The following is a 13,777-nucleotide window of genomic DNA, read 5'->3' as shown; positions in this document are numbered from 1 at the left end:
AAAGAAAGAAAGAAAGAAAGAAAGAAAGAAAGAAAGAAAGAAAGAAAGAAAAAGAAAGAAAGAAAGAAAGACTCTATTTCCCTTCCAAGACTTTCAACAATAATAAAGCATTTACTAATGAACATATTTTATTTTAGACATAGGACTTTCTTGCTTTTGATAAAAATAGAGATGCTTTTATCAGCTCACAAAAACAACTGTAACCTGTTTCATTCATTCTTGTTGCTACACTAATATGGGTTGTGTTATTTATCCCCACTAGGGACCCACGCATCTCTCATGGGGCTGTCTTGTGATTCCCGTGCAGTGTGCACACTGCACACGTTGAAAATGCACTGGGTCAAAGACCAGGAGGAGCTGACTGGTTCAGTTCCTCTATTTACTCCAGAGCAAGCTCAGTGCATGGGCTACGTGATGAAGTAATGTTGTAGTTCTGGCTGTCTAACGCTAGGTTCTCTGGTGGTGAAATGTCTGTCCACTTAAATCGATAGCGCCAGTTTACAGAACTGAGACCCGAGGCTGGAATGGTTTCGCGACGTGGAGAGTTTAGCGCTGGTGCATAGAGCTCTAGAACTAAAATTCGAGTGTCTGGGTGTTTGGAATACCTCGTGATAGCTGAAATGGACAATTGCCGCTCAAAACTTGCTCGCGAGATTAAAGGGTTACTTATCACTGATGTCATGATTTTACCGGCTTAAGTTTGTTTACTATGATAAACGCTAACGTTAGCTAGCTAACTTAGTCACTCAAAACTTTGTATAAGTCTGTTCATATAACAACTATGGACGGTGCACTTGCAATTGTTTTGATATCCCTGGCTATGTTCGTAGGATGTTTCCTCCTCGGCATGATACCCGTTTTGTTCCGACTTTCAGAGGTAAGTCAGTGAACTGACTGGCAGAAGTTTTTACATATCAATGTGGGTGTTTCCAATGTTATTTTTGTGCACAGGCACTTTTGGTTACATGTCAAACAGAAATAATTTGTCTGATACGTGGGCTGCCAGTGTCTTGTGGCGCTATTGCGCCGTAACAAATGAAACCATGCAACAAAAGGTCTCAGTCAGGTTATTGGTTACTTTCCCCTTTCAACTTGAACATTTTATGTAGGGTTCAATGGCACCCGCGATTACGCACAACATTACGCACATTATCTTTGCCCTTATCGGAATGATGTTCCATTGATGGTAGTAGCCTAGTCATTGTTGTAGACTAGAGTCGTAAACAGGAGCTGTTGTTATTTCTTTTTAGTGTGCACGACTTATTTTGTATGGTCCCTCATTTAGACTATCTTTCTATACCGATATGGAAAGTTTGCCACTGAGACGTGTTCTTTGTTTACTGTATCTCTCAGCAAAAGTTGCGGTTCGTGTCAGTATTCGGGGCTGGGCTGCTATGTGGCACTGCACTGGCCGTTATCATTCCAGAAGGGGTGGAGCTGATGGAGGAGTCGTGGAAGGGTAAAGTGGATTCTCTGGTTTCTTTCACAACATCCCATTCTTTTGAATTTGCACCCAATATTGGTTTTCTAAAAACAGTCTAGCTGAATTGCCTACTCAACTAAGATTTCCTGAAGCAGGTGGTGAATATAACACAATCATGTTAATATGTTTTATTAAGTCTGCCAAATGTGTTAAGGTTTTGCAGTTGTAATTATTTCATGGCATGTCATACGTGGATCAAAGAAGATGCGGTCCAGCAGCCCTTCCAAAACAGAGGGGGATGGATATAATGTAGGCCTGTGTAAGCCTTGATCTGCTTGTAGTGGGTTGCCAGGACAACCCTCTTTTCCCCTTGTGTTGAGTGGTCTGTAAAGAGCAGCGGATGTGGAGGACAGCATCCTCTTGTGCAATCAAAGCTCTCGGCTGGTACAGCCGGTCACCTTCACAGGGGCTTCTTTGGGACATAATTGACATGCCTTCTTTGAAGAATGCAATACAGGACATGTCATGAACGAAGATTCTTCTTCATCCAGTTCATGTTTTTTGTCCAGAGAGTTTCGAAGTCACTTGTGCAAGTAGCACCACCAGTACTAGTACTTGTAGCATCAAGTACAAGAAAGCTCTTTGGATACGCAGCTCACAGCAGAACAGGAACACATGTGTTGTGTAACTCTTTTGTTAATTGTGTTTGACGTGGCCCTTGGTGAAAAAGAGTTTGACACCAATACTCAAGTTTATGGTCATTTGTGAAACATGGGAGAGAGCAGTGCCGTGGGTGGGTGTCAAGGAAGGTGTACCACAGATGCTCTTCGAGAGAAGAGGGCAGGTAATGGTCGATGGAAATAAGATCCCATTGTGACGTTAACACACAAGAATGTGGTGTTTGTGTATTATATGTCCTGTCTTAAACGTGTCTTGCTCAGGGATTCAAAATGAATTTCAGTCTAAACTGACTGTAAAGTATCATCGTATCGTATCGTATCGTATATACAGTGTAGGGTTGTCAACGTGGTTATAAATGCATTATCAAAGTTCCGTTGTTGATGTCAAAAGAGTCAGCTCAAGCTGGTAGCAACTAGAGATGTACAGGATCCAAGATCCGGTTCCGGATCCGGCAGGATAATAGGGTTTTTCAGACTATCCGGATCCGGTTGCCGAGGCTTTTCAGTCAAAATAGTTTGAGCCAATGTGATAAAAGGGCCCACGTGTGTGAGTAGGCTATGTGTTTCAACCCTTTCGTAGGATCCGGTAGGATCTTAAGCAGTGGATTTGGTATCCGGCAGGATCCTAAAAATCAGGATCCGGTGCATCTCTAGTAGCAACTGATCTCTTCTCTTCTCTTCTCTTCTCTTCTCTTCTCTTCTCTTCTCTTCTCTTCTCTTCTCTTCTCTTCTCTTCTTTTCTTTCCTCTTCTCTTCTCTTCTCTTCTCTTCTCTTCTCTTCTCTTCTCTTCTCTTCTCTTCTCTTCTCTTCTCTTCTTTCCCACTGCAGCCTCTATGTGCTTCAACTTGTCAGGCAGTGAAGTCAGCTCCAGCTCCAGCTCCAGCCCCGACGTGAGCTCCAGGACTGGCCTGCCGCCTAACTTCCTGATCGGAGTGTCTCTGGTTATAGGCTTCACCCTGATGTTTGTGGTGGACCAGATTGGCACTTACTGCTCCATACATGGCAAGCAAGGACTCTCTCTTTCTTTCTCTAACCCCCACCCACACACACACACACACACACACACACACACACTACACATTTTGGTGAGGGAGCTCCCATCTTCGCTCTCTCTCACTCTCTCTCTCTCTCTCTCTCTCTCTCTCTCTCTCTCCCTCTCTCTCTCTCTCTCTCTCTCTCTCTTACACTCTCACACTCTCTCGTTCTCTCTCTCGCTCTTGCTCTCTTTCTCACACACACACACACACACACACACACACACACACACACACACACACACACACACACACACACACACACACACACACACACACACACACACACACACACTGCCCAGTACTGACTCATGCTCTAAAAACTACCCCATTGCGGTGCTTTATGTATCCCAGGCATTGGTCTTTCGGTCATGGCATGGGATATATTTAGTTTTTATCTGCACTGGGTGGTTGTGTGAGTTAAGCACTGCGCCCCTTGTCCTTATGAGTGACTTGTTTTCGACTACTTTTGAAAAGTTAGTTACACCATTGTTAATGCACTACACAAACAGTGACACTAAGAAACATATCTAAAAAGTGTTCATATTGTCCAAGCACGGTATTGTGTGTATACGCTGTGATGTGTTATGTTTTTTCTTTTACTGTGCTCTATGTTGTATGAAGTACGATAACTACGAGTCACAAGGCAAAGGAGGTGTTGGGATGTCCATTTTCAGTCTAACTCCATTTCTACAGACTATGTTACCATTTGAAGGGCACAATAATATACTAGATGGGTATTCATTTCCAGCACCTTTGTCAGATAGAAGTAACCTGACTCTCGCCAGATGAATGGGTGCTGCAGAAACATTCATGTGGAGCTACAGCATAGGTCTGCGAAGGTGTGTTTTTATCCAACAATGCATTCATGTGGGAAAACACCTGACATTAATAATAATAATAATAATAATACCGTATTTCCTCGATTTGTAACCGGGCTCCTAATAGTAGCCGGCCTCGTTTTGTAACCGGGTGTTGTGAAAAATCGGAAAAATAGACACCGGCCCCGTTTAGTAGCCGGCCTCGTTTAGTAACCGGTGCGTTTTAAATGACGCATTTTGCACAACGTGTTAAAGTTCAAACAATTTCGGAACGTGTGTAGGCGATGCCTACTTTAATAGCCTAAATTGTAACAGTTTAAATGCCTCCTCTCCAAGCGGCACAGTCGAAACTTAAGGTGCTTGCAAGTTTGCCTGCTATCCAACAAGACGAGCCATATGACATTAAACATAGCCGTCGTCTTGCGAAGAGTCGGACGAGTTGGCGTGTGTGTGTGTGTGTGTGTGTGTGTGTGTGTGTGTGTGTGTGTGTGTGTGTGTGTGTGTGTGTGTTGTGGTGTGTGTGTGTGTGTGTGTGTGTGTTGTGGTGTGTGTGTGTGTGTGTGTGTGTGTGTGAGTGAGTGAGTGAGTGAGTGAGTGAGTGAGTGAGTGAGTGAGTGAGTGAGTGAGTGAGTGAGTGAGTGAGTGAGTGAGTGAGTGAGTGAGTGAGTGAGTGAGTGAGTGAGTGAGAGTGAGAGAGAGAGAGACGTGCTTCCCGAAAGCGCTTTGCAGAAAGGGCAAGGTGATGTCTCCAAATATTACACAAAATACATCTTATCTTAGTAAAGTAGACATAAGTGAAGTATTTTTTCTTAAAAGCAAAGCCGACTCGATTGGTTCATATTGCTCAGAATAGACCTCATACCGAAGTCCACGTTTTAATGGAGTTGCATGCGCGAGGTTGCAACTGTTGCAACTGTGCTAGATCACGCCGAACAGGTGCTTACGGTAGGCTCCTGGGCAAACAGTAAAGTCATTGCATAGGCTACCCGCCAATGATGAAGCAGGTTTCTTTATTAGTTTTAAAAAACAGCCTTCCCGGCGCACGGGGTGCAGACATTTTAAAAAGCAAACTGGTGCCATATCTGACTGGCCAAGATGAAATTCGCATGCACGCTTTGAGATTATAGTCTACATCGCATATGAGATGATTACCACCACTATCACGAGACATTGTCTTTAGAAGTTGACGGGCAGCGGGAGACATGCATCCACATTGCCCCGGTGAAGGAGAATGGCCATTTTTGCGCACAGCATCAAACAGAATTGCATCAAACTGCCCTTGCATCAAACTGCTCTGACATTCGTGAGCCCCGAAAGATGCGTATCTATTTGAAATTAAATAGGATAAAATAGGATAGGTAAACTAATCACGGGAGACTATGAGTCTTGCCTGTCCAAAGAACAGAAGCGCTGGCAGCTTGGATTGATATAGCTTTGCGCCAAAGATTAGCCTTCACGGCCATGAATGATGTTCCCTCATGTCGCTGATAGGCCAGCGTTTAAGACTGTTTTTTGAAGTCCTTTTATGTTTCATTACGCTATTCATCTCGGTCCAGGCACGTGGATGTGCATGCATCTGTGAGTTCTTTTTTAAGTTTACATCTTGTGGCACTCTCACATTAAGAGTAAATAGAAATGCACTCTCATGACGATTCAAATTCCTGAGGTATATCACAGATGTTAGACGTGCCCACCTTGCGTGCCCATAGACGGCTTCACATGTCGTACATTGTCAACGACATGAATTAGAAAAAATTAAATGATGCAATAAGACTCGAAATATGAACGAACAATTAATAAGGTATACAATTATGAGCTTAGTTTTTTTTTCCCACCAAATGACAATCGTTAAAATAAAAATAAAAAATAAACATAAAAAATAGGAGCCCCCCTCAAATAGTAGCCTACCCCAATTAATAGCCTGGTCAAAAAAAATAAAAAAAATAATAGTAACCCCGGCTACTATTCGAGGAATTACGGTAATAATAATGCATTTTATTTAAAAGCACCTTTCAAAACTCTCAAGGACACTGTACAGAGAGAAACAAAAATAAAAACAAGACACATACACAGAATTTTAAACAAAAATAAATAAATGAATATAATTTTTTTGAAAAATGAAATAAAATAAAATAAAATAAAACAGAGTTTAAGAGTCATAAAGAAAAGGCTATCTGAAACAGATGGGTTTTTAGCCTGGATTTGAAGAGGGGCAAAGAGTCAATATTGCGGATGTCAGGGGGAAGGGCATTCCACAGCTTAGGAGCAGAGCAGCTAAAAGCTCTATTCCGCATGGAATTAAGACGGGCAGAGGGGACAGAGAGGAGAATGGAGGAAGAGGAACGGAGGGGGCGGGAGGGAACAGCAATGTGAATAAGATTAGATGGATAAGGGGGAGCAAGATTGTGGATAGCCTTGAAGGTGTGGAGAAGTATTTTAAAATGAATTCTGCATTTGATAGGGAGCCAGTGGAGATGTTGCACTAGGTAACCATTACTCACTACTCACTGATTAAACCATACAGTTGAAATTACAGAATCAATGTCGATGAGTGAGTGATGCGAGCAGCCATTGTTGTCTTAAACAACTGTTGCGTTCCACTTATTTTTTCCTTTCACTACGTTTAAATCAATCCAGCGAACCTGATTGGATATACTGTATTTTGGTTCAGGAGCAAGGCAAATCCGAAGGTCCTCCAGACTGCTGTGTGTACTCATGAAGCCGAGAGGAAATACACAAGGGTCTGTCAAGAGTAGGGATGCACCAATACCACTTTTTTGAAAACCGATACAAGTACGAGTACATTAATGTGTGTACTTGCCGATACCGAGTACCGATACCGATACCTTTTACCACCAAAATACAATGAAAATAAATGCATGGCCTTGTTTTTTTCCACCTGTGATATTTGTATTGTCCATTTCCATGTAGATTCAAATGTTAGTAAATGTATGAGGTGGCACTTTTTTCCATGCTGCTTTCAAGTCCACAGAACGTGACAAGATTTTGCATTGTTTTGTGCAATAGCAGTATCGTTCCTGGTATAGGCAAGTGCTTGACGAGTACGAGTACGAGTATAATGAGCAGTATCGGGCGCCGATACCGATACCAGTATCGGTATCGGTGCATCCCTAGTCAAGAGTCAGTTCAGATACAGTTCTCCTGTTGAGAACTGCAGAGTCTGTCTGAAGATTCCTCTTCACCCATTACAGCTTGTGCTCTATTTAGTGGAGAGCCACCTCTGGACGTCTTTGACCTTGAAGACGTTTCATACCTCATGAGGAAGTGTGATAGAATGGTCCGCACACTCGGCACGAGGTCCAAAATATATATATACGTTTTTATTTCATTACCTCATGAGAAACTCAATGTTTAAAGGATAACTCCAGACAATTTCAACATGCTGTTGTAATGCTTACACTACCCTGGACTTGTCAGTACCTGAGATTTTTTTTCTGCCTTTTCCGAGATCCTGGTCATTGTAATGGGGGCAGGTGTTTGTTTACATTTCAAAAAAACATCTTGATTTATTCCCAAAAACATCCAAAAGGTTATGCAACATCAGCATAGTATTATGCAGCTAGCAAACAGCGATACCTTTTGGGAAAATATTTGGAGTAGGCCTATGTTAAGATTTTTAAAAGTGTAAAAATCTGCCCCCATTAGAATAGCTCATATCTCTGAAAGGGCTGAGCCCAAAAAAAAGCAGCATCACCGGGTACTGAGGAGTCAAGGGTAGGGTGAGCAATACAACAGCACATTGAAATTGGCAGGAGTGCTCCTTTAAAGCTTAGAAAATTCCACTTGCTCACTTCTAAACTCTTTGCATACTGTCTTTCTGCTTGCTTCTCTCCAGATCCTCAGACTGGCATGTCAAACAGCACCAGTGTCACCGCCACCTTAGGACTGGTCATCCACGCTGCAAGTATGGCTACCTCAAACTTACATATTCAGTTATGAATGTTGTTAATGTCAGCAACTATGTTCCTTAAAGTCTGTTTGTTCAGCACTTTTACAGTGTGATGACAACATTGAGGACAACGCTCAAAACACAAAGCAGTTCTCTGCAATCTGAGATCTTTGAAAGAATTATGGAAGGACATGTCCAATATTATTATCACAATCACAATGCCTTCATATCAAAATCTTATTTCCCCTCTCCCAGTCCCAGCATTCGTAGTGTGACAACAACTTTGAGGACAGAACTAAAACACAGAGCAGCACTCTGCAATCTATGATTATTACATTACATTACATTACATTGCATTTGGCAGACGCTTTATAACCAAAGCGACTTTCAAAAGAGGACATAATCATAGTCAACATCACTAGCAGATACAAAGTGCACAAAAATATACAGAACAACAAGTGCAGATGCAAAGAAGGGGTAGATAGTTTTTAGTTTTTTTAGTGTACACACACATACACCCACATGCATACACATCATGTCAAGAGACTGGCCTGGGGCTATGAGCTAGGAAACAAACTGTAGAAGATCATCACGATGCTTCATAAAGTATATTCCCCATTCTCAGTGCCAGTAAGGCTTACAGCCATTCTCGCCTGACAATTGACTTAGTCTGCACTGAGATGTAGGCCACAGGATTACAAGATTAGATCTTGAAATGTCTAGGATTTCATTTTTTTCTGGCTCATTTTACCCTCACCTGTCGGAACAAAAGGCAAGAGTATTCTTTTCCAGTCAGGGTTGACATAACATGACCTAAATGGGTCCTCTCCTCTGTGGCTCTCTGTTCTGAACTGAGACACCAAGGGGATTTTGCTGGGGGAAAAGCCGCTTTGAATATCAATTCAGAAGTGTTTCCTTAATCTGATACTAGTGGATATAATGTCATGTTACTAAATCATGTTTGGCTATATTGTAAATATGTTCTCCTCCCCATTGTGTGTGTGTGTGTGTGTGTGTGTGTGTGTGTGTGTGTGTGTGTGTGTGTGTGTGTGTGTGTGTGTGTGTGTGTGTGTGTAGCGGATGGCATTGCCCTAGGTGCTGCTGTGGCCTCCTCCCAAGTGTCTGTGCAGGTCATTGTCTTCTTTGCAGTTATTCTGCACAAGGTAAGATACAGCACACTGCCTTTCCAATATTCAGTATGTCGTTTTTAAAGGTGCACTGTGTAAGATTTTTAGTTGTTTATTTCCAGAATTCATGCTACCCATTCACTAATGTTACCTTTTTCATGAATACTTACCAGGTCCACCACCATCAAGTATTCATTATGACTGGGAAAATGCACATTCTTAATGATACTAGAAAATATTAGTTTATTACTTTTTAAACTTTCATGAAAAGATCAAATTTGACAATAGGAGGCAACCCAGTTTCAGTGAGCAGCATAGTTGCAGTATCTTTTTTTGACCATTTCCTGCACAGTGCACCATTTAAAGCGTCTACCGGTAGTTAAGGAGGAACCAGATGAGTGATTGACAGCTGCCTACTTCTCCTGGCTTCTTAGAGATGTTATCCTTTATCCTTCCTGCTCATATACCGGTCATGTACAAAGGCTTCTTGAATCGCCCCACATCCTCCAAGTACTCCTCCACTTCACTAGTGGTTCCACTACAATCCCTCACAAGAGAGTATGAACGGATGCCATCCCGCATGATCTCCGCTTGTAAGCAGGGGTGGGGAACCTTCTTCATTTGAGGGGCCACTTCAAATTCATCCGAGGGCCGTAAAAGTCCTCCGAGGGCTGTACTATGAACAGAAACCAGAATTTCCCCCGGCACTTTAGGCCTTTATTGAAGGCAGCCACCTTTAAAACAGATCCCACCTATTCTAGGTTCCCTGAATATAACTTAATTAAATTGTATTGCAAATGTGTTTTGTAAGATTCCATTTCAAAATATGTAATTTTTCATGTTAAGCTGACATTGAAATTACATCGGTGGCCGGATAAAACGGCCTCAAGGGCCGCAAATGGCGAGACATGGGTTCCCCACCCCTGGCTTAAAGCATCTCAGGACTGAGACCAGCTACCATGCCAAACATGCTTTACTGTACACAAAGCTCTCAAAGTCAATGAAAATGCATTTAGAAGCAGTGTAGCGTCACTAATCGGTCTTTCAAGTCTCATTCCTTTACTCTGAACTTACCCAAGTCATACTTTCTGGGATCATCTTTAATATGCTCTCAGACCCATCCAAACAGTTTGGGTTGGCCTAATGTTTTGGATTTCACTACACTACAGCTTCATCAGAGAGAGTAGAGAGAGAGAGAGGTTCCATTGGCCCATTGTTTCCGGGTTATATTATTGCAGGGGGGGGGCATTATGACACGCCCCTTTAGGCAGACCGGAACCTGGTCACGTTAGGTGCCCATAGAAACCTATTATGTTGGCATATCTCTATATAATTAAAGAATCTCTGGCTTCATCACAATCCTAGTAAAAACACTTATACTTCTTAAATCAACACAGGTCTTTACACTGTGCCTCAGCATTTTTTATTGTATTGTATTGCAGGCTCCTGTAGCGTTTGGTCTGGTCTTACAGTATGTCTACCTTGTATTGTATCAGTGTTTGATCTGGTGTCATGTCTGTATTGTATCACCAGGCTCCAGGTTTATAGTCTGGTCTCATGTCTTTTTTAAAAGAAGAATGTTTATTGAAGGGATTTTTTTTCTTCTTTTTTTACAGAATATCAATATACAACATATTCCTTCCTAGTTTTAGTTTTACCCAAAAAGAACAAAGGAACAATCCCAGCCAACCCCCCACCCCACAAGAAATGCAACTGGAAGAAAAAAAAGACAGACAGACAGAGCCCGAGAGAAACAGAACAAAGAGAGTCAGCTAACTAAACATGTACAGCACAGTTATCACAGCAAGACAGTGAAAGGACTGTGACAATGAGGAAAAAGGAATAAGGAGAGCTCAAGAGCTAGGAGTCAGTGGCCTCCGTTTCTGACTATTTATCAAGCAGTGGCTGCCAAGTTTTGAAAAATGCTTTCTCCCTGCCTGTGTTGTTGGTCTGGTCTCATGTCTACCTTGTGTTATAGGCGGCGTTTGGGCTGGTGTCATAGTGGAGTAGGGTAGCATGTTTATTAATCCAGAAAGAATTGTGTCTGCCTTGTCATATATTGCAGCAGATTCCTGATGTATATAGTTTGGTCTCATGTCTGCCTTGTATAATACAATCAGCGCTTGATCTGGTGTCGTGTCTCGTCTGTATTGTATCTCCAGGCTCCTGATGCATATAATTTAGTCTGATATCTGCCTTGTGTTGTATCAACCGGCTCCTGCGGCATTTGGTTTGGTCTTATATCTGACTTGTCTTCTACAGGCTCCTGCTGCATTTGGTTTGGTCTGATATCTGCCTTGTCTTTTATCTCCAGGCTCCTGCGTTTTGTTTGGTCTTATATCTGCCTTGTCTTCGACAGGCTCCTGCTGCATTTGGTTTAGTCTTAAAGCTACCTTGTTTTGCGGCATTTGGTTTTGTCTTATATCTGCCTTGTCTTGTATCTCCAGGCCCCTGTGGCATTTGGGCTGGTTTGATATCTGCCTTGTCTTGTATCACTAGGCTTCTGATGCATTTGGGCTGGTCTCATATGTGCCTTGTCTTGTATCTCCAGGCTCCTGCGGCGTTTGGGCTGGTGACGTTCCTCATGCATGCTGGTGTCCAGAGGAGGGTGGTCCAGAAGCACCTGCTGGCCTTCTCAGCAGCGGCTCCAGTCCTGGCCATCACCACCTACTTCATCCTCCACGCAGTAAGACTCCTGCATCCTGGCTATTATATATCAGTATCTGTATCCAGACCTGATATACTATTATATATCAGTATCGGCATCCAGACCTATATTATATTATTATACACTCACCGGCCACTCCATTAGGAACACCTCTCTAATGCTGGGTTGGACCCCCTTTTACCTTCAGAACTGCCTGCAACAAAACTCGACTAGACTGTGGCATTCCAACAAAGATAAATTGATACTAATTGGCCCAAATTGTGCTAAGAAAATGTCCTTATGCCATTATATCCCCAGCCTGAAATGTTGATGTAAAGCAGGGTTGACCCATGTTTTCATGCTGTTGACGCCAAATTCGGACCATTCTACCTGAGTGTTGCAGTAGATATCAAGACTCATCAGACCGGGCAACATTTTTCCGATCTTCTTGTGCCAGGTCTGTACACAGGCTGGCAAGTTTCTATTAGGCCCGTAAGGATAGCCTCGTTTGAGAACCAAACAAAGGTGCACAGTATTGCTGCAATGCTATTTGTTTTCTACTGTCGATTTAGCTATTTGCTTAACAATTCAGGTGACATCTCCTATGTGCTTGTCTCTTTAGACTGGAGGAGCTTCTTGGCCGAGTGCCGTTGGCATCGGAATGTTGTTCTCGGCCGGCACGTTCCTGTATGTGGCCATGGTACATGTGCTACCGGAGATCAACAGCAGAGGGCACCACCACCCCAATGGTATGCAGCAGCATTCAGGAACGCCAGCCTACCAGCAGGGGGGGCTAGGGATCCTCGAAAGCCTCCTTCTCATCAGTGGAACCGCTTTGCCTACTCTGCTGACCCTGGGACTTCATGATGACTGATACACACAGTTGGAGGTGGACCACTGTGTGTGTGACTGCCTTTTACTGAGGCATTTTGGGATTTTTTTTTTTAAGTTGTTGCTGCTTTTTGTAGATACAATGGTGTGTTTCATGCAGTGCTCTATATTTGGATATTGCCAAACCACAACCCCAAGCTTGCTCTGGAGCAAGGTAGAACTACATCCATCTGAAGTCCAGTTAAAAACCGCCTATTGTAAAACGTTTTTTTTTTTAGGTTTCTGAATGTATTTAAAGTTGACAATCACACTTGGCCATACATGGCCATACATAGACTTACACGCCAGGACAATGGATTCTGGCCATCAACAATCTCTGTCATTTACACTCAGCAAGTGTACTTACATCAGCACTAGTATGCTGAAGTTTAAGCCAGGAGTAATACACGAGATGACAAGTTTCATAGTACACAGACCAAATGTGATGCTCTCAGGGGTCCATGTACTGTACAGGATCTTGCTGAATTTTGATAACATGTTTGTAAGGTTTTGATAACCAATAGTTCATTTGTTTCTGTTTATTTTATATGTTTTGAACAGGTGAAAAAGTCACCATGCTTCATTCCTATAGGAATCCCGTGTTTGTCAACATCGCCGTCTTTGAAGTAAACGGCAACCTGCCAAAGCCATTTGATCAAATCGAGGTCAACCAGTTGAATGAGCCAGAATACAAATAGGCCTAAAGACTGCATGCCGCTTCTGTTTTGTGATATGACTGATGATATTTCATTCCATGTTCCACATACTGTGTAAGATGGATATAATTGGTTTTGGATGTGTGATGGGCTTTTATGTAATGTCAACTACATACACATTTTGACTATACATTCCTTCACATAATCAGCGGTGGGAGAAAAAGTATGATACTTCCAGAATGATGAACATTACTCTGAGGAGACAGTCACTATACTGTATCATGCTTTTACAGTTGGTGTGTCTGGTGAAACCCAATCTGCTTCTGCTTCATGCAGGCGTCAATCTCTACTGTTTCCTCTGCCAATAGCATTTGCACTTTTGCCAGCAACCTGTGGTGGTGTGATACTATCAGGTTTTCCAGTTGCCATATCACGTTTCCATGTGAAGTTACTTTGTAGTAGTGGGCTGGGATTGTAATGGTACATTGCATTCAAGAAATTAAATAAATAAATGATGATATATACATAGGCAGATATAACAATTAGGAATACAGTGTGAAGTCATTCTATCTTCCATGTTGTTCATCAGATACCACTGCCTAACCGCG

General features: G+C 42.5%; 1 protein-coding gene across 2 annotated transcripts; it reads left to right on the top strand.

Moving 5' to 3' along the window:
* Positions 1-396: 396 nt before the first annotated feature.
* Positions 397-13,711, top strand: LOC134440846 (zinc transporter ZIP9). Of its 2 annotated transcripts, XM_063190996.1 has the most exons (7): positions 397-877; positions 1,354-1,459; positions 2,933-3,106; positions 7,816-7,884; positions 8,947-9,032; positions 11,548-11,682; positions 12,266-13,711. In XM_063190996.1, exons 1-7 carry the CDS (start codon positions 782-784, stop codon positions 12,515-12,517), a joined length of 918 nt encoding a protein of 305 aa, XP_063047066.1. In that variant the 5' UTR covers positions 397-781; the 3' UTR covers positions 12,518-13,711. The 2 variants fall into 2 exon arrangements, with proteins under 2 accessions (XP_063047066.1, XP_063047067.1); XM_063190997.1 differs by lacking the exon at positions 1,354-1,459.
* Positions 13,712-13,777: the final 66 nt, after the last annotated feature.

Source organism: Engraulis encrasicolus, chromosome 24, assembly GCF_034702125.1.
Source record: "Engraulis encrasicolus isolate BLACKSEA-1 chromosome 24, IST_EnEncr_1.0, whole genome shotgun sequence".
In the NCBI taxonomy this organism is placed as follows: Eukaryota; Metazoa; Chordata; class Actinopteri; order Clupeiformes; family Engraulidae; genus Engraulis; species Engraulis encrasicolus.
This window is presented reverse-complemented; position numbering and strand designations above follow the sequence as displayed.

Bases quoted from the DNA above. Each gene is read 5' to 3' on its own strand.
- LOC134440846 (XM_063190996.1), top strand. From the start codon at position 782: ATGGACGGTGCACTTGCAATTGTTTTGATATCCCTGGCTATGTTCGTA. The intron at 9,033-11,547 runs GTAAGATACAGC...TTGTATCTCCAG, and splicing joins TTGCAGTTATTCTGCACAAG to GCTCCTGCGGCGTTTGGGCT. The intron at 11,683-12,265 runs GTAAGACTCCTG...TTGTCTCTTTAG, and splicing joins CCTACTTCATCCTCCACGCA to ACTGGAGGAGCTTCTTGGCC.